Here is a 26007-nt window from a genome sequence, read left to right as displayed (position 1 = left end):
TGCTTCTGTCTCACTGACTCCTGATCGATTCTTTGGAGTGTGGATACCACAGGAAAGTCCTATGTAGATCATCTGCTGGTGGACTAAGGAAAATTTTGTGTCCAGCATTGATGCTGAGCAACTAAGACAGCTAAGCTCCGGGCTGGCATCCCCATTTTGCCTTCCCACTTAGTTCTGGATATACAATTTTGACATAAAATTCTCAAAAGATCTGAGCAGTTTCGGTCTCCTTATTTGTGTGAGCTCTTACTGCTGTAGCCTTGGTGCAACCAGCATGGGCTCGAATGTTTGGCCTGTTTGACTCTCAACAATAAACTGTTGCCTAATGGGGAAAAGCACAAACCTGGAATTCAAGTTATGAGCGCAATGCAAATCTGTTGATTCCAACTTTGCAAAGCCTTGCAGTTTATTGCCTTGCGTGGCTTAAAAATCTATTCACTGAAGCTAGCTAGTATCCAAAAATTAATTAATGAGAATAGCCAAACAATTTAGTCTTATCAGTTTTGCCCAGTTTCTGCAAAACTTCATCCAAGGGAAGCAAACCAGAACCTTCAATCACAGCAGAGATGTTCAGCTGCAGCAGCAAGATGAACGAGCTTAAAACTGTAGCCTGGCTCTATGATTTGCTTCAAATTTACATAACTTATTCAGAACTGAAATTATTATTTAAAGGAAAATGTCTCGCCGAAGTCTTACAGTCAGAAATATATCTCTGTTCTGATTGACTCCTGTGATTTCCATCATTGTTGTTAAAACTTCCTGTTTTAGGTGCCAAAATTGGGTTAGAAAGTTGTCTTAGAGCTCAAAATCGGTCTATATCTTATAGGGTGAATTGTTCCAGCTTTCCATGACCTCCTGTTCCATTGCTGCACATCAGCTCAGGGCAGCAAAGCTGCTTGAAGTGGCTTCTGCTCCAGCACCTGTCCTCCTCTGTCTTTCCTTTTTCTCAAGCAATATCCCACTACCTTCAAAATCTGAAATGTGGCAAAGCAGCAGCTTACTGAGAGCCAATTGTTCGCATGCCATTCTGTTCACATTTTATTAAACACATACGTTAACACGGGAATTATTTTCTGCAGCTAAATTGGTGTGTTTCCAGTAAACACGGAGAAGTCTGAAGCTGGAGAATGAGGGGCATAAGCCTGTTTGTTAATGCGGTTTCACAGTGAAGGTGTTAGAATTAGCAGAGAAAGAAAGGGAGAGAGAAAACTGTGGAAAAGCTTCATCTATCTCCTTATTGCCTCCTGAGATAGATTGTTCAGAGCTAAAGGAATGCTAGACATGAACCAAATCTCCTGCTGTCCTATATAGCTTTTACAATCTCCTTTTTAATAACCCAAACTGCAGGGTAGTCTGACTATTAGACAAGCCGTTCTTTTGAATTCTCTCTCCAATGTGTATAGACGTGATAAAAAAAACAACAATTCTCATTAAAACTGCCAATGCTCTTCAAAAGCAGGTGGTTTAAAATGTTTCCTATGCAAAGCAAAACACTTCTCTTGTGCTTTACACACTGCTTAATAGGGAGCGTAAGATTACACTGCTATGTTGTGTATAACACTGCATTTTAAATAATAGGATATTGTAAATCGTGTTAGAAATATGTTTAACATGCATATGGAAGATGTAATGATATGCACTGAGTAATGTTCAGAAGTGCTGGAACACAGCCTTGTGTGACAACCTCTGAGCTAACGTGGTTGAAAATAGAGTCTGGAATTTGAGATTATGCAATCCCTGATCCTAACTGATGATTTTTCCAGGATACTGTTCAGTCAGCGTGTGGGTATATGAAAGATAGGATTTCCACTGCCCTGTGGGAGTGTTTCTTGTTTATATTGTAAAATAAGAGTGGTGGGAATTGAGCGTGTTCATGGTGTGCTTTCATTTGTGAGTAGTTGAAAAGGAAGGCAGGATGGGTCTGAAGTAAACGTTGTGATATACTGCTCCATCCCTAATGTGCCTGATCAGTTTTCAGGGACAAACACTGATGTCCAGTCGTAGCTCTGTGCAAATCCAGAGTTTACATTCACTTTGGTGGGAGCAGAATGTGGGCCTTCATCATTACTGTGTCTGTTTCACGCTGCCACAATTCGGGTGCATTTCATTAGCTGTTAGAAATTTGAGGGATGAGAACACCATACAAAGCATGGTAATTTGTGTTATTCTTATAAAGATGTACCAATTGTCCTGATGTTTGAATCAGAAGTTGCATTGTTAAATGAACAAATGTTTGTATGTATTGTCATCTGCTTTGGATGAAATAAAAAGCATTTGAATCTTCTGTATGCCTGTATATCTTAATTCACTCTTTTACTTTAAAGAAGTAATTACTTTCTTTTTGGTAACTGGTGCAAATAAGGTGGGAATTGATTGTGAGATGATTCGGTTGAATAAAATATGAGCATAAACACGTATTTAATGGGGCCTGGCAGCAAAGTGCTTATTCTTGTCAAGGTGAATTTTAAAAACAAGTTTCCTATCAGTTCTGTTTCTTCTGAAAAACCTGTGTAAATTTGACAGGTGATGTTATGGATAATCCAGTAATCAGTGCTTCACCCGCCATTTCATGGACCCATAAACTAGTGCAGTTTTACTTACATGGCTCTAGCAACTATTAATGTATGTACATAACTTGTGAAACATCTAGTTATCACTCTGCTCATATTAGCTCTTTCATACTAATGATTTATTTTCATTTTCTCCAGGATATAGACCTGCGGCTAACTGGATTTGATTTATAAGAGGGGATTCTGCAGTAAATGGCCGCTCTCTTCATATTGCTGCTATGGAAAACAGAATTGTCAATAGGATGTAGTCTGATAAATAGTGCTGAGTGAAGATGCAGCTTCAATAAGTGTGAAATCAATGGAAGATACTTACCGCATGAAAAGCCTTTTGAGATTTTTCTGACAGGCTCCTATTTAGGAAACTTGATCTGTTTCCTTTGGTCGCCCTCTTTTTACACCAGTGGATACAAATAAGATTGCTTCACTGTAGTCACACAACTAATGTGGGACCATGGCCTTTCCAAGATCCATGTGGCTGAACTGTGTATGGAGAGCGCTGATAGCCCGCCTGCTACACATGGGATTGAATGCCACTTTTGCTTTCTCTATACTTGGATTTTTGCTTCACGCTGCAGCTGTGTCCTCCCAAAAATTGGATGATACCAACCCAGTGGTGACCACCAACTTTGGCAAGATAAGAGGGATTAAGAAGGAACTAAATAATGAAATTTTGGGGCCTGTTATTCAGTTTCTCGGGGTTCCGTATGCTGCCCCTCCAACAGGGGAGCGCCGCTTTCAACCTCCTGAGCCTCCGTCTCCCTGGGCAGATATCAAAAATACCACTCAGTTTGCTCCAGTGTGTCCCCAGAACATTATAGAAGGCAGGTTGCCTGAAGTCATGCTTCCCGTGTGGTTTACTAATAACTTGGATGTAGTTTCCACCTATGTACAAGATCAGAATGAAGACTGCCTCTATTTAAATATCTATGTCCCAACCGAGGATGGTGAGTTAATAGCAGGCAAAACAGGGAGATCTTTTTATTTTCCTGTTCTACGTTCTAACAATATTAATTCATGTCTACTGTTAGCATGGCTTTCTTTGTTGCATGCCAGCATACTACATGTATGCATGCTGCTTTTCTGTGTATGCATCTGTTCTTTTTTAAAAAAAAGAATTATGTCTACACTCATTTCTTTTCTCCCACAGCACGTGTATTTTTAGGTCAAATTTGGTGCCTAATTCTCATTGCCACCCACTGACTTCTGGGAAGATGCATCAACATCTTATCCATTGCATGTGCAGGCACCACAAGTTGAGACTCTTCCGCACCTAATAACGCAGGTCATATTTGAGTTAGATAGTGGTGTTGCATGCTCCTACTGTCTGTGACGGAGCTCCATGTTATTTTCTAGTCTTCTATTCATTTTTCAGTCAAAAGAATATCCAAGGAATGTGCCAGAAAACCCGGCAAGAAAATTTGTAGAAAAGGAGGTATGTATAAAGTGTACAAAAACAAAAATGGGGGAAAAATCAAAACCTTGCGAAGGAGGAACATATAATACAGCTGAAAGAGGTTGATTTGCCGATGCTGTAAAGTGAACAGTTACGGTCCGTCGTGTCGTAGTAAAGCTAGAAAAGTACTTAAAGAGAAGACTGCATAGAGCAGATGAGCAGATAACATTTGTAAAGCTTGAACTTGGTTGCACATGGTCATCTCTCTTTCACTGTCCTATACTGATCCCGTTGGTAGCTTCTCTGTCATGGCCTCGTGGTGTAGAGGAGTGTCTGTCCTTCATATGCTGACACCCTGCATTGTATATGCATGCACAGGAGGTGGCTCTCATGCCTGGGAGCTACTGATGCTGCTGGCACTCCACAGATCTATGATCCAGTGGCATGGTGCAGTGGCTATTAGGTACTGTAGCAAAGCAGAGCTGAAAATCTGTGTTGACTTCCTGTGTGATCCATGCTGTTTTCTTAAAGCAGCGTTAACTTTCCTGGAACGTTTTTGTGAAACACTTCTTTTCATTTACGTGATTTGAAAAATGAGTGCTGATTTCTTTCATTGCGTGATTACGGCTCTCTTTGTAAAACCCCACATCTCTTAACAGGGGTATACAGAAATGTTAAGATGCTGTGACCTGATACTTTGGAAACTAGTGTGTTTTATAGAACCTTGGTTTCTAGCATTGTAGTGTTAGACAGCATGGGAGAATCTGCAGATTTCTTTGTGGACATTTCCAAATCCCCAAGGCAATTGATATGTGATGTGCAAGGTATATTCTGTTACTGATTTGAAGCAGGCATTTGGTAACAACTTTAAAGTGTTACTTTTGTACTACTATAGACATTTGTTTTGCAACAAGTTATTATTTTTTTTATTGTTATTTCGAAAATGTGCTGTGTAATTGTTGGTCTACACTTGAACCTAGACAGCTTTTTAGGGTAAATGGAGCTGTATGAAAATACACAGGTACCTATTAGCTGTAATCCATATACTTAGTATATACTAAGTTGCTATATGCTGCTGTTACTCCAGAACAAATATATTTTAGGAGAGTGTCATAGCAAGAAGTGGTAAAAAATCAGGCAAGGTTCAACTCTATTAACTCCGATCTAGGCATCTAAATGAAGGTGGCCTTATTTTCCAAGGTTTTTGCTTTTGCAGTTCTGACTGATTGTTAATTGCAGCTAGTTGTTAATTATTAATTGTTAATTGTAGTTGCTCAGCATATTGTTTTTTCTTAGATGTCTAAATCCAGTTGCAGTTACTTAAGGCAGTTAAATTTGTTTTTAAAGCACTGGGCTTTGAGTCAACCTCTGATGTTTCTATTGGGGAATTTCTTTTCTCAGTGCTGTAAAAATACAATTGCTTAAGCTGGACTGCCAAAGTTGGAAACAAAGATAATCAGGGCACGGTGAGCAACGTCACTTCTTCACACATCACTCAAGTTAGAATAACTGCTGTCATTTATATGCATTCAATTAATGTGCAGCGCTGCAGCAGTTATTACGCAGTTCATCAAGCGTGTGTAATTAGCTGAGCAACTTTCACTTCCTATCACCCAGACACTGATTCACAAAGTCATAAATAAAGATGCAGATCTCCATCATTGTTCTCAAAAAGTATTTTTCCTATGAGAGAATATTAAAAAAAAAAAAAAAAAAAAAAAAAAAAAAAAAATCAGAAAAATAGCAAAAATAAAGGCAGGAAGAGCCCAGTGGATAAGAAAGTCATGTTTATTGTCTTGTGAGCCTGTAGGAGAATATAGAGAGTTATTTGAAATTCAGGAGGTATTTCTGCAGTTAAATTCCTTGCACAAACAGCACAATAAGGAGCAGCAGCAGCCTACCTCTTCTCCTTAACAAGTGCAGAGGACCACTGGATACCTTTTGCCTGGGCAGCTGGCAGAGTGATGCCATCCCTGTTGGCAGAGCAGCTCACTTTCTGCTCACCCATACACAGCCTTGGGTTACCCTTGGCCTGGAGTGCCTTCATACCCCACAGGAGAAGGGATCAAGTGGTAGGAAAAAGGTGCAGTATAGTAAAGTCATCTTCTAGCTTGGGAATGGCCTTGGGTTTGTATGAGAAAGAAGAAAGGAAAGATGTTGTCTCATTTGCTGGATGTAGGTGGTAGTCATTTCATTATTATCGATGATAAGTTACTGAAAAGAGTAAATAGGAAACTGAGAGGAAAATTTTTATGCCATCTGCTTAATTAAAACAAGATACATAAATTAGAAGCTACCAAACCAACAGTATGCTATCTTATATACTGTTTAATGCTTTCTTATTATATGAAATAGATTTTATTAGATAAATAAATGAGTAATGACAATTAATTGTCAGCTGAGGGATATGAGGAAATTAAAAATTTTGAAGAACAGGAAGTAATCTGATGAAGACAGATGTAGAAATGAAAGCAATCCTATCTGCAAGTCGTGCTAGATGTTGTAATGGGAATTATAACCATTATGATGTGTTGCTGGGATTTCGATATGAGCGCTACAGAGACTACAAGTTGATAGGATGGGAGCTGAGTGAAAAGGGAGGAGGAAATAATAGCCTGATTTTTGCTCAATATAGTTGCTTATATTTCAGTATACTTCTTAAACTTCAATTTGCTGTCTCTATAAGTAATGAAAGATCATTTGTTTTCATGTCTGTTTCTTACCGGGCCTGTGAAGGTCAGAAGTTGCTTGATTCTTTTATAGATGTGCATACAATAACAGCTCTGTTTGCTAGGGCTGGTTTTAGAGAATCTGTTCAAAGGAATTTGTTACCTTTGTGTTGTTTTCTTTGTGGCTAGTCTCCATAGTTTTAAGTTGTAGTAGAACACAAATTATATCCCGGATGACACCGTTTTACTGACTGATACTGGTTATGTTGCTGATGATGTGATATTTCTTGCATACTTTAGTATCATTTGTAGGAAATATCTGAATAGATTTGCTCTTTGTTTAGTGTTACTGATCTCTGTTTTATAGTCAAGGCATGAACTTGTGATCTGGAATGACGGAGTAACTTGTTACCACTTTGGAGGATTGTACGTTCTGTTTTAGCTGCAAGCTTGTGGGTTTTTGTTTTTGTTTTAATACTGTATATCCATTTAGTTGTGTTACAAGAGTTTGCACCAGGAATGTCCTAACAGTTCTAACGGCAATTATAAAATGAAGTTTGAAAGTCATCACTCACATGACCACTAAAAGAAACCTCAGATGTTGTGTGTTCTGCAATTGGGATGGCAGTATGTCTTTCAGAATGGACTTGTACACAAGCCTTCATATTGCCTAAATAGATCTCAGTGTGAAGATGTGGAAGTGTGGTTTCCACAGAAAATATGATATATACTGGGTGTCATGAAAGTAGTCTGGGAGACAAGACTATTTGTAGGAGAATTGTGGGTGGAATAAGGAAAGAAATCACTTGATCCTTACTTTTACATTTGGGAATTACCAATGGCTAAGAAACTGCCCAATATCAGTGACTTCTTCACATGTGGATTCTGTTTCTTATTCTATTCGGTGCAGTGAATAAATTTTAAATGTGAAGAATCATGATCTGAACTACCTCATTTGAGAGTGTAGTATGAGACAGCTCTATTAATATTTATGCCTCCTAATGGGCTGCTTGATTTTCAGAGAACAGAGCTCCCTCCACCATACTTTCTGGGTTCTGTTCGCGATTACCCTGGATGCACAGGCACATATATGTGTTCATACAAATACACTCTCAGAAACAAAATAAAAAGAGCAGTGCTATCATTGCATCCTGAACATTAGTTTTTTTTTTCCTTTGGAAATATCTTACATCAATTGTGATTCATAAATGCCACTGATAACTTTAGGGCTTTTAATCTTAGCAGTATGAAAGATTTTTCATAAATCTAAGCAGATATGAAAAGTACCATTTAGCCTGTTACCCTTTGCTTACATTGGATGTTTCTTTCAACACTAACTACTAAGAGCTGTTTGACTGACCGTCTTATTTTGGAAAAAGAAGGTAATTAATGCAACCTATATGGTTTCTAGGACCTTTATTAAATATCCATTCTTCTGTACACTTTTTTTTTCAGCTCTGAAATCAATAAGAAAAGTACAGGTTTGGGCCTGAGGAAATCTGTATTTCCATCTCCAACATTTGTTGATTGATTATCAGATCCTTTTCTTTTTTCCCTAAATGTCTGATGTAGAAAATAATATTGAAGTATTGGACTTGTGGATGCTGCATTACTGAAAACCAATTGAGATATTCTTCTCCTTGGCCGTATAAATGAAAGAAGTCTAAGGTTTGTGCCTGCTGCACTGCAGGCTCAGCTGTGTCAAATTATGTTGCGTTGCCCAGGGGCTAAGAACATGCACTTGCAGACCGTTACCAGGGCTTATGATGTCTTGAGAGTGAGTGTCAAAGCTCCCAGAGATACCTCAGTTTGTATTTTGGTGCATCTCAACCTTTGCAGAGTGTGTAGATCTTCACTCGGCCACTTTGACCATTCATAATGAATTGTTTGTCTGTAGTTCACTTGTCTCAGTAGTTGCCTGTACACATCTGGAGTTTTCCCCTGTTTGTACTTCCTGGCTTCTGGCTGAAGTGCCCTCCAACCCATTCTGCCCTTGCAAGGCCATTGCTCTTCCCTGCAGTATCGGCTGGTGCAGATGTAGTCCATAATCCTGAACTCAGGTGCTTTATACTGAAACAACAAGGCTGTTCCATTTTTCTGTTCAATTTTGAATCACTGTGTTCCTGTTTTTCATTCCTCAGATACCATAGCAGCGCTTTTTATTATACTAGTAATACATGGAAGAAGATAATGAAGCAAACATTGTCTTGTACAGACCTTTTCATCCTTTCACAATCTAAAGCTGTTAGTGTCAGTTAGCAGCATTATTCAAAGACATGTAGTAGGTTTATGTCATATTTGAAATAACATAAAATGCTTAAACTCTGATGTACTTCCACAGTCCTTTTTCTGGGTGAGCCAATTCTTGACAATAGACGACTTTGCAGACTGCATTTTAAGACTCCAGTCATCTTAAATGCCATCAACATTGGTCAGAGTCCTCCCTAAACGTCTAGTTGTTCAGACTGTTGCTGACCACGTAGTCATCGTGCTGTCATTGCTTTGCTCATACAACCTGACAGTGCTTATAGCTCTAACAGGTCTTAAATTCTGATCTAATTCCATTCCTTGTCCATTATTTTGTTGCTCCCTTTTCATTTTCCACATCCTCCCACACACAGGCTCTAAAATAGTACTGTTACCTGCTAATATGAAGTCAGATAGAAATGTTTTGTGCTTCTTCACCTTGACTTTCTCAGGTTGGACCAGCTGTACTCAGTAAATAACACTGAAGTGGTTTTCCTTTCAATTGGCTGCTTTCTAATTTATCACATAAAGCCAGGCTGGACAAAATATTAGAAGTAGTAGTTATGGGAGTATATTTGTCCATTTCTGAGAGAAATCTTTGAGTAACTTGCATAACTTTTGGATAGCTATGTTTTTCTGCTTACTTCTTTGTCATTTTTTTCCCCATGTATCGTATTATTATTCCATTGCTCTTCTCTGTGTTCATTCCCTTTGTCTCCTTGTAATACATAAGGATACAAATACTTTTAGTTTTCCTTGCATATTTTTGAAGCTCGAATCATGATGCTTGCATGTGTCAAACCATTCTTAAAGATCATCTCAGTTATAATGTTAATAATCCGCTTATAACTTGAATATTGCTCCAGTATAATTCCAGGTTTTCTTCAAATTCTTTTCACTTGTAATTCTTTAACCCTCTTCATTTCTACTTACATTGTGTTGCCAAACGCACGTCTTCTCTGCTTTGATATGTATAGTATTAATTACATTCTGCTTTCAGAACCCTGCTGCTTAATGAGCTTAACATAAATGAGATTTGTTTTTGGGATATCAATCCATTTCTTCTGTTTTAGTATTAATATCCCATATATTACTTTCTCATGCTTCTAATAACAAAGTATTATCGTAAATAGACACAACCCTGAATAACAAAAGGCTGGGAGAAGTGGGACAAATCTGACTCAAAGCTTTGTTTGCACCCATCTTCTGACACATCTCAGGTCACTGGCCAGAATCAGCTACCTGGGGCTGCTGTAAGTGAAGGCAGAGATTGCCAGACATGTGGAAACTGCGTGGTGCTGGTGCTTGAGCTGGTTTTCCCTTCCAGAGTTTTGCTGTAGAGTCAAACTTCAGCAGCAACAGTAAATCATGTTGCTAATCCTTCTGTTGTGGGAATTATTCTAATATCGCATTGTGTTATCAGAGTCGTAATCAGAATCTGCCCTGGTAGAGTTTTCTGTGCTTTTTTCATTGAGAATGGCTTTTGCCTTTCCTATTTGTGCTGCTACGAATAGCCATGAATGTACACAGTAACTTTGGCCTCAGATACGTCTGAAGAAAAGGAAAATTACCTTTTTGAGTCTTCAGCTGTTGAATCTCTGGAAGCCCATTAATTAAATTACCCTGCAAAGGTCTGTCTACCAAGGAGGGCACAGGGAGAAAAAAACCTTATGCAAGTTTTCGCTGTTTGCCAGTAGATTTGACCAAAGGAGCATTTTGGGGGAAGTTCATGGCCAGTGTGAATGGTAAACTTCAGCAGCAGCTGTGTTGGAGCGCTGTGCTCTGCACATGGACTTTTCTAGAGTGTTTGCAGGGGTCCAGCACTTGTCCCTTTATGTCACAGAGGAGTAAGAACACAGAATGCAAGTTGTTGTGGGCGCTGCTCCCTTTCTGTTTATGTCACTGTCAATTTACAGTTCAGTATCTTGTGAGATGCTGAACTATTGCATAGGATAACTAAGTTTGGTCTATACTAATGGCAGTATTTCAGGATCAGGCCTGTAGGGGCAAAGTATTGAGGTCTCTTGGTATGATTTAGTATTTTTTTTAATACATTTTTTCTCCTTATTTTATTTTGTAATGTGTGGAAAAATCATATTATCATATGTAAAGAGAATCTTGTAAGCAGAAATCTATAAGAGCGAGACAGCAGATTATTATTTGTATTTGTTTTCTGGCAAGCTTCCATTTGTTAAATTTCACCCTTTCTATAAAGGCCTTCTTTAATTATTAGCTGAAAATCAGGTATTTATGTAATTATTGTAATTATATCTACACATCTAGTGTACTTGCAATTATTTCATTAAAAATTGTAATTATTATACAATTATAAGGGATAATGACGTCCTTGTAACATGTTGCAGAAGCTCTAATTAAATGATGGCATAAATGAATTGGAAGTAATTTAGAAGTTTTGAATATTGTTTTATCAGAAATATCAGAAGTGATTCATCCACATTATGAACTGGCAGTGAAACCCCTGCAAAGTTATTTTGAGCAAAGATTTCACAGAGCTCATGGAAAAGGATTTGTCTCTATTGCCTCTCTGTCATTACTTTCTGTTCTCTGTATTCTTAAACTCCAAACCTGCAGATTTTTAATAGAAAGGTGCGTTGTGTAAGACGATTGCACAGCTTGCTGAATCTTTCTAGAAGGCTCAGCCTGGAGCAAAATAGGATCTATGTGAAAGCACAGCCTGTACTTAGGGGAAAAACCTATGCAACAGTTGGTTCAAGGCGTTGGAAATATATATATATATATGAGGAGGTTTCATTACGTGCTGAGCATTGATGATTTGTCTGAATGTTGGAATGCCCAAATGCTGCAACTCTGGGTGCTGGGGAAAGAGAGACAGAAATTCCTCCTGTTGCACAGGGCAGTGTGATGCTCTGAGTGCAGGAGGAGTGTTAAGTAGAGTGGGAACAGAGTGGCCCTGCGGAGCATCTCTCTTCCTGTCTCTGGAGTGGGTGGGGAAAGACAGGCAGGGATAACATGCGCCAGCATCTACCAAAGCCTCAGCATAACAGGCTTCTCATCTTCTGCCCTGTCAACTTTCTGTAGTGTACAGATGATCTTTCCCTTCAGTTAATTTTAAAAGTCATTGAAAATGGCAGCAAGGCATATATAATGTTTAAGCTTGTTTTATCAATCTGTTATCTTAAATCTAACGCTGTGCCACTAAGTGATGGGTATATAACAGAGAACCCATGGCAGGACTGGTGCTCATGTAGCCACCCTTACCACGGCACCCACCTCGGTTTGCTCCTGAAGGCAGCACCCTGCTGTGGGCTGGTGCCATGCAGACCAGCTGGAGGCCCCATCCGAGCACACCCGCTGCTTGCCTCCCACCTGCCAGCTGGAGCTCCTCCTCCAGCCCTTGCTCCCCATTTGCTGGGGGAATGACTCATGCACATTCTTCCCGTTTACTTCAGATGCATTTAGGCAGGTTAGGCAAACCTTATGTTCGATTTGCTTGGTTCACATCAGTTCATTTTTTGCCCAAGTTTGATTAAAGAGGGCTTACAGAAGATACTCTATTGTGGAACGTCCCACAAAAGGATAGAAGCCAACCTCCAAGAGGCAGGAGATGCTGGAGCTGCCAAAAACCCACCTACCCATGGCAAGCTCCCTGGCTACACCATTTGATGTTCATGTTCCCTGCTGGGGCAGCCACTGAGGGACTGAACTGCCCTGGCGGGGGCTGTTTCCCAGGAACCTGCTGCTCTTTAATCAAAAGCTGAGCACCACCCCAGCTGTCAAGTTCCATTCCAGTACCTTGGCAGGGATTATTTTAGTTCCTGCCAACACTACGCTTTGCTTTTAGTCTTTAATTTATTGATATTAATATAGTGAACAGAGAAACAAAACATACCATTACCAGCAGGATCTATCTGAAGCAATGAGAACTCGGTCTCTGAGAGTCCTCATTCCCAAAGCAGTGCTTTTAGTGAGATGGATCCAGTGGTAAGGGAATATGAACCAGGAATTTACGTATGTATGTATGTATATACAGTCACAAATAGATGGGAAAGCTCAAGGAAATGGTGTACAATTTGCCTAATTTCATTGCAAAATTTACATTCATGTATTTTCATATTTATTTTAAAATGCAATAAAGTTCCAGAGATTTTTCACAAAAGAAGAATTTAGTCGCTTGAGGCCAGATGTAAGATATGTGCATGAGCCAAGTAGGTATTATGTCAGGTTTTGCACATTTACGTACTCTGAGACTGCTTCCAGTAATAGTGCCCCATGATCTATATAGTGCTTTGGATCCATGAAATATCATTGTAGGGTTGCTGTAGAAGCAGGTTTATTTCATGAAATTTCACAAGAAATCATTAGGCTGTAAACCTGGATTTTAAATTCTTAGTCCTTTTCCTGTTTCTCCATGCTAAACTCAAATGAAGCACCCTCCATATGAATCAATTAAAACTGTGCTATGTAGAACAGGCAGGAGAATCGAGTTTATGTCCTACACTTTTCAGTCATTAACTGTGTTCATTAATTAGAAATGGATTACTTTTGCTAGAAACAATAACTTTTGAAACAAAAAATAACAGCTCTAGGTAAGCGCTGAAGAGACCTGCCGTCTCTTGATATGATGCTTCCAAAGATGAAGCCTCGTGTAAAAGGAGAGGCAAAAGAAGCAATAAAAGAAGCACAGTGCCATGGGACTCCATACTGGCAGGCACCTCGTGCAGTGTTGTAGTCACAGTTCTTGAAGTGTTGAAGGCATTACCTGGCCAACAGCATGCTGTGATGCCAGATCATAGGGAAGGTTGGCTCGGGTGCTACAGAGACAGGGATGAATGTTGACAAGGTCACTGTAAGTGTGCCCCATTCAGAATCCCGGCCTGTTGGCAGAAGCTCTTCGCCTCCCCTTCTGCGCACATTACATTCTGTGTCGTTCACATCCAGGCGAGCGCTGCCCCTTGAACTGCAAAGCAGTCATGTGTTCTTGACAGGCTGGTTTTGCTTCTTTCCCTGACATCCCTGAACGATGCCTGCTGGAATGCAGTGCGGCAGCATCGGGCCATCGCTTCACGGAGGTGAGCGGGAGGCAGCCGGCATCTGAGAGGAGCAGGAAGGCAAAGTGACAGCAAAGACGGCTCCTGACACCCGCGTGGCAGCAGGTGCGTGCTGAGCAGGGAGCTGGGATGAAAAGGTTCTTTCCCTTTAGGCAAAGCAAGACCAGGAAGCAGGCAGTGCTGTAATCCTCCCTGCAGTTTTTGGTGGCAGAAAGTATTTCTTTTCTTCAGAGTTTGCTTATGTATCTGAGTTGCCATTTTCCTGCCCAGAGCTTTGACATACTGAACTACAAGCTGGTTTGTCTCAGCCCAACGGGCAGCAGCAGAACAGAAGGAGCAGGTGATTTAGAAAGTGCCTAAAAGGAGGGTTACAAAGATGGGGAAGGGTCTGGAGGGCAAGATGTGTGAGGAGCAGCTGAGGGCCCTTGGTCTGTTGGGCACAGAGCAGAGCACGTTGAGGGGAGCCCTCATGGCAGCCCGCACTCCACACAGGAAAGGTAGAGCTGATCTCTGCTCTCTGACAAGGTCAGGGCCCAGGGAATGGCATGGGTGCATCAGGTGGAGCTTCAGGAATATGCATCACTTCCAACTCTGGATATCCTATGATTTACTCCATATGTGCTCCACAAACCTTCCAGGCACAGTTGTTGCCCTTTCCCAGCAGTCTGAGCACCACTGCTGCCCAGTGCATGGGCATTTGTGATGGGAGAAGTCATGAGATAGGTTTGACCTGAAGTCAAGCAAAAGCTGTCCCTCCCTTAATATCGCTTGATTAAAAATGGATAAACTCAGCAGTAAGTCAGATTTTGGCCTGTTGTTTGAATTATGAATATCCTTCTAAATGCTGTCACTTCCTTAAAGAAATACAGTGGTTTCTTTTGAATTTTAAGTGACTTTGGATTGAAATTCTGTGTGAGTGATTATCTGGCTCAGTGAATACTGTTGTTATTATTAGCAGTTTGGGGTATTAACCTCTTCATTGCCGAAATGTCTAAACACAGCATGCCACTGTACTGGCACTCAGGAACTAGAAAGGTTAAGAAGCCATTGAAACGTATTCAAGAAATGTCATAATTTTCAGGCTGATGAAGTGCATGCCTGGAAGAGAACAAAGAAACAATAATTACATTTACTTTATGCTTGCAAAGAAGACAGTTTGAAGGAGAGCAGACCATAGACAGTAGCTCATTTTGGGTTCTGCCCCCATTAGTTATGTCACATTCCCACTTCAATTTTGTAAGCCCAGAAATGTGCTGCTTAAATGGAGTTTGGTTGCATGGGGATGATTTGACACAGAGCCACATGTTCCTTTCCAGTCATTCTGGTCCTTGTCAGCCTTTTCCCATTCTCTCCTCCCTCCCTTAGCTAAGCAGCATCTGGCCTTCTCCCTCTGGTGAACTTGTGTGACTCCATTTCAAGTATAGATTTAGTTATTAAATCTGGAGATAAAGTATGGATCTGTTCCACTAATCAGATACTGCAGTGACTAGAGCCATAGACGTACTTGGAGAGATCAATTAGATTAGATTATCAGATCATTATAAGCAAACTCTTAAAGACAAAGCAATAGAAAGTAATCTCGCGTCACTGTGTTTCTTTGGAGGATATTTATGCTATTGTTTGTTAGCTTCTCTGTTTTCTCTACATCTGCTTAGTACCGCAGTGGTGCTGAGCCTCACTTCAGTGCAGGGCTAGAGGGTCAGTAACAGCCCATGCAGTGATGCTTTCTAAACCTCTGTGATGCTTTCTATAAGCTCAAACACATTATGAGTTTTCTCGGGGAACTCATTTTGGATCTTGATCTCTGGGGTTAGAAAAAAGCCTTCTGTTCGGTTGACATCCTTCTATTATCTCCTTTGTCTCAGTCTGTATTTATTATTTTGACTGTGATCTTATTTTGACTACTTCTATTGCATAAGCTCGATGTTATGAGCAAATACTAGCTGATTCAGGTAAAGATTCATTCTCTAGCTGTTTGTTTTCAGAATTCTTGTGGAAATGGTTTTCCAGTGTATAGTAGCCCACCTTGTTGGCTCTGAGTCTTGAAGTTATGCTCTTTGCAGCCTGCAGTATCATTTTCTTAGCAGGTGTGTATCTATGAGCTTCTCTTTTAAATATGTATTTTAGTAGGTTATCAAGACTAATGTCATTATACTGTTTCCGTGAGAGAATTGGCAGAATAGTACACATCAAAGGCTACAATTAGTGTATTTTCATTTGACTTGTTCAGCCTACTAGGTTGTTAAATTTTGCATAGAAAATCATTAGCATGTGTAATTTGATGAGGAAGGTCTTAGAAGAGGAGTGGTGGATGTAAATCAGTTGGTGAGGGGGCTCCTATACAGTATTTGAACAACATAGCTTTGAAATATCATAAAATATTTCCTTATGCATTTACTGTGAGTGCAGAGAGGTGAAAGAAGCTGCAGGATTATCACTGGTCTAGGAGTCAACAAAGAAGCTCCAGCTGGTTTTGTCTAATATTAGCATCTAGAACAAGATTGCATCCCCTTCTTTTCTCAGTGAGCTCTGCAGTTACACAGGATTGAGACTGCAGTGTGCCAGCTCTCCTTTTAAATAAAGACGGAGGATGTCAGAATCAGGTTTAGATAACAGTTCATTGTGTTTATAGAAGTCCACTACCAGGTCTTGCTTTTGGGTTAGAACTAGTCTAACCTGGTATAAAGATTAGTCCTTTATACCCATTTTTTTCATTCCCCAAACTAGTTCTAGAAGTGTTGCATTGCAGCTGATGTTACATCTGTCACACGTGTTGCTTTGTGACTTTGGAATTAGCAGAAGTTGGAAAAGTGATGGAAAAAATCATGAAGTGCATTTCTTCCCCATTCTTAATGGGCACACGTGACCTAAAATTCTGACAATTTAGAAATAGTTGTCCGGTATTAAATAAATTCAAAAACATTTAGATTTTGGCCAATTAAAATCAGAGAGGAAAGGTCAGAAATCAAGACCAAAATAGAAGAATTATTAACTAAAGATTCCGTCGTACAGCAGCTAATCAGGGCTTTTGTGTGCCCTGCTGTGCCAATATCTATTCTGAAACTAGTCATTATGTCTCTGTTCTAAAAAAGAACTAATTTTGAAGACTTCACTGCACTAAAATCAAGTAATTTACCACCCTTGACAATTATTTTTTGCTGTGGTTTTATGATGTTTCTCCTGATGAAGCATTTAGTGCCAGACACAGCGACTTCTGGTTTTGTCTGCACTTCTCAGGTTGGAATTTCTTTGAGTGCAGTTACAGTACTTTGGTGCCAAAGTACTTGATTGCCTTCATAAACTGGGATGTTTAGCTTCAAAACTGACATAAGCATTAAGATTACATTATTGACTATTTTGAAGGTGCAGAAATCCATGAAGGCCTTTCTGTTGTGCTCGGCTGAAAGCACCTGTACCCATTAGCGCTCAGTGGGTGCGTTCCTGGCCACATCAAAGCCAATCGTGAAATTCCAGTTGAGCAAGACCAAGACCAGATCTCCATTTCTTAAAGGTGAACGCTATTAAATTTGAAAGTAGGTACAAAGTTTGGAATGTTTTTAGAAGATTTTAAGATTTTTTCTTTTATTTTTTCCCCATCCTTATATTTTCTAAGTAATTTTCTAAGTAATTTTACATCTTGCATCGCAGTACTTCCAGTGCTAACAAGTCAATTTTACCTTCTGTATATTTTCTGTGCTTCCTCAGCTCACAGACATTATCCTGTGTTGTCTTTACTTCCAATCTCCAACTCTGTTTTTCTTCATTTAATACCTCCTTAGGGCTAAAAAAAACCCCAAGCTGTTTGTTTGCCAATATCGCTGTTAAAATTTTTCCTCTATGTTGAAGACAGAGAGAGCAGGACAAAAGAGTGGACTTCTGCAGTCACACGCAGAGAGGGAAAGAGACTTCATGCCGTTGTGGAGCTGCATTTAACACATCCCATTCTTTTCATCACAGGCCTATTCTTTGGGCCAGGCTGTTTATGATGCTCCTGGGTTGCTTTTGTGGCTCCCGTAGCTGAAGCAGTGTTTCTTGTCTTTAATTCTTACACAACTTAATCCTGATCTTTCCTAAGTGCAAGTATTTGTCAGTCAGTTGCCCCCTACAGGGGTGAGACTCTAGTCTTATCTCAGCCCGTGAAATATTTTCCACCTCCCACTTGACTTGCAGTCTTACAGCTTCCAAATACAGCAAAAGAAAGGATTGCTGCAGCTTCTATTAATTATTTACATGCTGTTATCAAACATTCCTAGAGTGCCGTAAATTTACAGGCTTTAGTACAAACTTGGAGAAAACAAGTTCCCTGCTCTAGAGAATGTACAGGGAAGAAAAGACAACAGGGGTGAAGATGTAAAGCCGGTGGTTGTAGTAAAGTAGTGCAGAATACAGGAGTTTTGATAAGAAGGGATTGCTGTAATACGTGGTGTGAAGGAGGAGAGCAGGATGCGTGCGCTGAGTGCTGCGAGAGGAGAAAGAGGCAGCAGTAAAAGCCAGTAACAAATAACGTGGAGGGATTACAAGGAAAGCAAAAGGATTGACCTGATTTGTGTGTTTACCACTCAGCGTCTTAGTGGTGCCCTTTCAGCTCCTGAATATAATCGTTTAACTCTGGGGGTGGCAGAAGCCATTGCACATCTCGAAGAAGGACCTGCGGGTCTCTCTCCTGCTATGTGTGAGTTGGTGTGGGATTGTTCCTGCATGTCCCATGGAGCAATAGTAATGGCCAGTTCTGAGGAGGCGAGGGCACGTTGGTTGTACTGTGCTCTGGTGGCAGCAGGCAGCACACACCCATCCTTCCCAAGGCAGCAGTGTGACCACAGGTTGCTGTGCTGGATGCACACTGCTGCTGCTTTGTGAACTGCTTCTGCTCTACTATAGAACCATTATCATTTTCTGCTTTTCCTCTAATGCGATTTTATTTTTAGATGCATGAAAGGATGAGCACAAAGAATAGGAGAGCGTACAAACAAGTCGGAGTGAGTCGAGGTGAATAGGCTGGACTTGGTGTACAGAAATCCACAAAGGCTGGCATCATTTCCCAGTGATTTTGTTACTGTCACTGCATTGTGTAGTAGCTCACATCGGTAGGTTCACTGCAGTTGTACCAATGGCTACAATCGCTGCTGTGGAGATCAGTCGAAGTGAAGAAATATTAAGTGCTAATAACATGTAATAGGATAATTGGCTGCAGTGCATAAAAGTACATGTCAAAACAATACAAATTGTTACCTGAAAAAGCAACAACCCAAAACAAAACCAATGTGATTAATTCTTCACCCTTTGCTGAGTCGAAGGGGATGCTCTAGCTTGCTTCTGGCCCAGGGAGTGCATTGCACCGAGGGCTTCACCCCCCTACGCTAGCACTGTACCCAGTTAAAGCCTTTGCTTAGGCAGGCCCCTAATTTTAAGCAGGAGGGCAGTTGTGGAGCCTGGGAATTATCCAGGAACACTCCATGTTGGCCATTAATTTAAAGGCTTGCCTGATGGCAAATTCACCACTTACAATGATGGGAGGAAGACTTGTCCTGTAGTTTGTGGAAGGATGACTCCAAAGGATCATACATCATGCGGACATTGCTTTGGCAGTTTAAAGTGGCCATAAAATGTATGTAAATCAACTTAAGATGTTGCTGTAATGTAGACATTATTGCAGTCACTGTCTTGAATTCTGCGCCAGCCAAATATTGGAATGTTTGTGTACTTTCACCCTGGGTAGATACAGCTACAAAGGCATTGCTGTTGGCTTTCTGCACACAGAGCTGCATTTATTTGCTTATTTTCTGCTACTTCCTTTTCACTAATTTTGAGATGGGATACTCTAAGACTAAGGAGTTGAGTGTATGGTTCCAAGTCTGTGGACAGAAAGATCAGCCAAAAGTTAAACTTGGGAATGAACATGTAATCAGCAACCTCATGCTTGTCTGTTAGAGCAAAATAGCATTAAAGCACAGAAAGTTTGACTGTAATGGAAGCTGAAGTTCTCTGCCAGGGCAGCAGTTCTCTTGAAACTGTCATCTATTGCAACTTGAGTGATTGCTAATTACCTTTATGAAAACACCAATTTCAGTCATATTTTTGTGTCACCTGCATAGCTTTATATTTGTATGTAATTAGGAAGGCATTCATGCAACACTGAAAAAATTAGGGAACCATTCAAGAAAAATTAGATTCACATTGGAATCTTAGCATTAAACACGCTGAAGCTATGGAACAAGCTGTATTGTACCCAGCATGCTTTCAGCTCAGAAAAATGCAGCGTGTCAGTAACTGTGAACACTGCCCACACCTCCTTGTGAGCTGGGCTTGCACCTAGCACTAATGAAATGCTGTTCCATGTTGCAAGTGCTTATTATTTGTTTGGGGTAGTTGGTGTGAAACTTCATAGATCCATTCACGTGCCCATAATGCAGACTGTTCAGCAGATATTAAGCTCTTAGCAGTTTTATGGGTGGAGCCAATGTCCCCGATAGCTGACTGAGTGTACTGAGGACTTCAGCAGCACATCTGGCTTTCACCTTGAGCACTGCAACAACTCATGTTTGGATCCAAACTGTCTGGCATGAGCCAATTCCTCTTTCAAAGAAGAGATAATTAGAATGACTTCTCTGTCTTTCTTGGAGTCATGGTGCCATTTGTTCTGGCAGCAGATGCAGCAAAATCATTGTACTTAAGTTTCCTGTGCTGTTTTAATGACCTGGATTTTTTTTTTCGAGGGGGTTTAGATTGTGTGGAATGCAATGACAAGAGCATTAATTCCAGGCTTTCTATGAGTGTGGCTCTGCAGCATCCATACTCGTTTTATGGTCTGTAGTAGGCAGGACTGAACTGCTTTATAGATTTGCTCTCTTTTAGTGAATTGGAGTAATTCCTCACGGTAATAAAACATAGACCCAAATTAGCAAAAATCTGATCCCTAATTGACCTTATCTTGCTGCCAGTCTGATGTAATCCAGTTCTGCTGTGCTCTTGCCCTCATTTCCTGTGAATGGTCAGAGAACACTCACGCTCATTGATGAGAAAACTGAAAAAATTCAGGCGCTTTCCACTTTGCGGATACGTTTTACTTAAGTTCCCACAATTAAACTTATTTTCATTTTAGAAATGGAATGTGTTGCTGATGTGACTGTCATCTTGGGCAAATCTCTGTCTTTGTGCATATGGCTGTGCCCACAGTGTTAAAATTCTGCTACAGGTTCATTACAGCAGCTAAGCAACTCTGATACCTCACGTGTTCTCAAAAGATAGATGTGGATTTCCCTTTCCCTTTTCCTTTCCCTTCATCATAAGACAGACTTGTAGTAAGCTACTGATTACTTTGTGTTCGGGAGTTTCCCTTGTAGTTACTGGAATCATTAGTGCAACAGTGATACAGAAATTTCAAAATACGGTCTATTAAATAACAATTTCCAGATGAAATTAAGATGAATTTTTGCACTTTGTCAATTAAAGTAAAATAAAAGGTAAGAGTGCACTTTAGGGATTTTCTTATCTTATTAATATTTCTTAAACTACAGGTCTCTAGATTTCTGTATCTTAGATACTCTGTCATGCGATTGGAGAGGATTATCTGAGATAAAAATTAACTTGGACAAAGTTAATCAAAGTCAACTGACTGCGTTTTCCTTCCTCGGGTTGACAGAAAGAAGAGTCAGAAAAAGCCCATAATGATGAGAACTGAAAGCCCTCTCTTCTTTATACATCCTGGAGTGTTTTTGCAATAAAAATGTGAAACGCTCTTCAAAAATACGGAAGCAAAAACCCGATTTAATCCAGTGTCGCTATAAAAATTTAATAGCAGTGCAAGGCTGAGGCTCACATCGTGCCTTCAGAAGTGCTTCTGCCATGTTACATCAGTCTTCCTGCCCACATCCTCTGTGCTGTTCTAGACAATTATTTATGGTACTTTTTAGGATTTTTTTTTAAGGGAAAGCACAAAATGCTTGCTTCTGCACAGCTATTGATATGGAAGCAAACAGCATGCAGGAGTGTACTTTTGTGAGAGCATTTATTGAAGAGCTAACATGGTGCTGCCAAACACCGTGCTCTGTCACAGCTCCCCATAAGCCATAGAGGGGGCTGGAAAAAAACACCACCATTGTTTGCATTGGGGTCCTACCCTTCTGTAAGAGAATAGGAGTTTGGGTGTCTAAAACCATTTCTGTTCTCAGTCTCCTTCCTTTCAGAAGTCAAAACCAACTCTCTGACTGCCTTTGAGTTCAAATTCCTCACTTCTGCAACTTCTGCAGAGCCTTCCTAGCCCAAGTCGCCATTGTGAAAAGCAGGAGGAGCCCGTGTGTTGTGAAACCCAAAGCAAACTTTCTTTTCATACATAGCAAAGAGGACAAAGGGCACTCCATGGTTATTTGTTACCTTTGCCAACCATCTTTAAATTGGCTCGGCCTCTTTGTCTTTCTATTTAGAATGATGATTTTGGTTGCAGTCACAGTGAGCATCACGGCAGAAGTTGAACACTGCAAAAAAGTTGTCATTTAGAGTGGAAAATCCACTGAAGCTTCAGTGTAGGTAGCAGCAACTAATGTAAAGTTAAAGACTAGAGCAGGAGGCAGTCTGCTTCTCTGAACAATAACCATAAATATTTACGCTCCAGAATAATTAATAATTCATGGCACATGACAGTCACAGAACACACTGTGTTGATGCTGTACATCTGGTTTGTTTGTTTGTTTGTTTCTCTTCTTTCCACAAAGCAACACCTTTAATCCCAGGGTGGTTTGTGAACAAGCACTCGGCAGCCACCAGCCTGGGAAGTGGAGCTGGCAGCCAGCTGGGCCATGTGGTGGCCATGGCTCTTCGTTGTGCTCCCATCATGGCACACAGCTTCACTATGGGTTTCTTACAGGTGCCAAAGGCAAAGATTCTGATAGATTAAGTTGTTTTACTCTCTCTCTCTTTTTTCCCTTTCTTTTAAGGAGCTTATAATCAGGAGAGAGACCAACTTCATATGTGGTTTGATAATGATAGGACAAGGGGGAATGGCTTTAAACTAAAAGAGGGCAGACTCGGGTTAGATGATAGGAGGAAATCCTTTACCTAGAGAGCAGTGAGGCCCTGACATGGCAGCCTAGAACTGTGTACCCCATTCCTGGGGGTGCCCAAGGTCATGGATGGGCCCTGGGCAGCCTGAGCTTGTGGGGACAGCCAGCCCATGGCAGGGGGTTCAGAACTGGGACCTCGTACCAGACAGGCAAGACAAGGTGTAAGAGAAATACTTCATCTTCTATTGTGTGGAGAGCTGTTTAGTGCAGGACATGTGTTCTCCCATACAAACGTGGGGTAGGTGTGTGCATGCAGTATGGACTGTAGGTAGTTTCATGAGGCACTTGCATAGGAGGTCAGATTAGATGAGTTTAACTTAATTCTGGTGTTTTCTAACCTCTGAGTCTTTGACACTGCAACCTTAGTATTAGTTTAATATAGTTTCTTTAAAGTAATACAGATCATGAGTGCCCGTAGGTCCTATAAATCTGATAACCACATGGAAAATTTAGCAGGAGAAGCTTCTGGGAAAGAATGGGAAAATGCACGTTCTTATGGCAGTGTCTCCTTATGGTGGCTCAAAGAAAATCTTGTGTAAACTACCACAAAAAGGGTGAAATCTTCATCCCTTTGAAATCAAAGGGATTTTTTGGAGAGTTTATGTGATTAGCACAGATGACGATGTCTGCTGCAAGAGGCAGAAGGTTTTTTTTTTTTTTTAAGGAAGCCTTTAAAGTGACACACTGAACTGTTAAATTCTCTGGATTTCTATTGTGCTATTCTATAGGATCCTCCCATGATTCTCAAGGCAAAAAGTTCACAAAGCCATATTTATTTGCATTATCTATGTTTATATCTCTGCCCATCTATATCGGTGTATGGGAGATTGGTAATCACAGTCTGAACCTCTGATTAATCAGCTGAGGCAAGTGTGGGGTCAGCTGTGGGAGCACAGGTGAGAGTGATGTAGCTGTGCTCTCGGAAGGGGTGGAGCTCGACTCCATCCCCTCTGAGACCTCATTTAAGGGCTGACACCCACTGAGGCAGCATCTCTTGGAGATTGCTCACCAGTGAGGACTGCCCCAGCTTCTTCAGCCAAGGCACCACCACTGGTGAGTTTTCCTTTGCTTATTCCTTCTGTACATTTGCTACCATCTGTATATTAACAACCAATACAATCGGTATATAACGCAAAGATAAAATGTAGACTGTTTCTGTCTGAAAATCTGTGTAGTGTTCCTATGTTTGTTGTTGCTGGAGTGGAACTCTGTGTTCTCATGAATTCTGGGGCCACGTGCTGGAGGAGAGGTAGTCACATTACTTATGGATTGTATTAACATTGGATTAAGAAAGCCACAATAAGATTTATCTATTTGATCTTTCACAATTAAGCATTAGTCTAGTTTAAAGCTTTAAAGTATCAGACAGTACAGCAGCATAAGTTCTAATTATAATTGGAGCTAATGCATAAATTGGTGTTCATGTGAAATAAACATGCCAAAGAGCATAATACATGTATTATTTTAAAGCTTGTGGGGGTTTGTTCTGATATTAATTATAAATCAAGATGCCAAATGATTTATGTTAGATGTTCTTTCTATTAATTAAATTATATTACACTAATAAATCAGTCTTCTTCCCTAATTATAGGAATAGAAAGTTGGAAATGGCTTGTTGTCCTCACTGTGCTCCCTAGTTGGGAATATAGGAAAAAAATGCCTTAAGCTATCTTAATATGCCTTCATTTCCCCAAATTTTTGGCTTCACCATTCCATGCTGTATTCAGCAATCACCAACCGTAGAAATACATTAGCTGAAGTTTTCAGGTAGCCTTTGTCTTAATAAATGACAGCAAATATGGTGAGATTTCCAGCACAGAAGCAGGAGTGTGATGGTGGCAATCTGTCACTGCTGTGATGAAGCCTCCAATTCTGCTAGAGCAGGATGGTTTCACCTGGTCTTCTGGGGCAGTTCAAAAGGAAAAGGTGGGCACACATTTCCTTAATGCAAATGTAAATCTCCTTCCCTTCCGTCTCCCATCCTTTCCTTCCCACCCAGCCACAAGCACATCTGATGGAAGCAGCAAAACGTTGAGCACAGGGCTGAGCAAGGAAGAAAGGAGGTTAAAAGCCCTTGAAACATATGGCGTGCTTTGGCTTAATAGAAAGTAGGTGGCAAGCTCTGCAGGGGTGCAGCATGTTTTTGTGGAGCATTTGTTTCCCAAATACCTGCTCATGATTTTTGCCCTGCAGACATGCAGTAAGTGGATGTAACTGCAATATGTGTCTCAGTGCAGAGTGTGCTCCCTGTAAATGTGACAGTGATGAGTTTGATGAATGAGGAGGTGGCAACCAAAACAAAGACAGTGAGTGGTGGAAGGACAACGTAGGAACTAAAAGCAGGTGCCATTTAGGGTAGAGCCTGCTGGTACTGTTTACTTCCCTGCTGAGGTGGAAATCTTTCTCCTCTAAAAGCCTTCGCAAGGGGCTGAGGATATCCCTCTGCAGCACTGTATTACAGGACAAACACTGGAGGGAAAAAAAAGTTAAAGGCACCTCTTAGTTTTACTGAATTATTACTGCTCTGAGCAAAAATACGCTGTAGGAAAAACCCAGCTGCTAAATGCAGTTCATCTGGAGCGAGCATTTGCTTCACTGTGGAGTTTGAAATGTATTTCTCCCCCCCAGAAAAGGATACAAAAGTAGAAAATGAAGTGTGTTCCTATAAGAAGTAGGTGGAAATTTTCACCATTGTCTAGAAGCCCTCACAATATTGTGACTGCCGTGGCAGGTGAATAATGAGCCGCTATGCTGGGCTTCCAGCTAAATGGGCCTTTGTCCTGTCTAGGCTGCAAAGACATCCAGAAGAATGCAGAGCAGTTTTCCTGTACACAATGAATCACACAGTGAGGCCAAATGACACTCTCCGAGCACTCGTCCCAGATATTACAGCTGTTGAAGGAAGCTGCTTATGAAACAAGGGTAGGCTCAGTCGCTTCGTGACCTCAAAGCTCCCGCGCTGTAGGAAATAGTTGGGGGTAACTCATTGCAGGGATTGCTGCGCTTTTAAACCCACAAAGCCCTAAAAGGAAATTACTGGAG

The 26007-nt window shown here is 40.7% G+C and overlaps 1 protein-coding gene across 11 annotated transcripts in view; it reads left to right on the top strand.

The window, feature by feature from the left end:
* NLGN1 (neuroligin 1) overlaps window positions 1-26007 on the top strand; it is a 390421-nt gene that overhangs the window by 112266 nt on the left and 252148 nt on the right. For 7 of the 11 annotated variants that reach the window (XM_072343979.1, XM_072343982.1, XM_072343978.1 and 4 more), the window contains exon 2: window positions 2709-3514. In XM_072343979.1, coding sequence (XP_072200080.1) covers window positions 3022-3514 — 493 coding nt within the window. In that variant the 5' untranslated portion in view covers window positions 2709-3021. Of the gene's footprint in view, window positions 1-2708; window positions 3515-3942; window positions 4003-26007 lie in introns of all 11 variants that reach the window. The other 4 variants (XM_072343975.1, XM_072343974.1, XM_072343976.1 and 1 more) reach the window with 1 other exon arrangement.

This window comes from Excalfactoria chinensis, chromosome 9, assembly GCF_039878825.1.
Source record: "Excalfactoria chinensis isolate bCotChi1 chromosome 9, bCotChi1.hap2, whole genome shotgun sequence".
NCBI classification, from domain to species: domain Eukaryota; kingdom Metazoa; phylum Chordata; class Aves; order Galliformes; family Phasianidae; genus Excalfactoria; species Excalfactoria chinensis.
This window is presented reverse-complemented; position numbering and strand designations above follow the sequence as displayed.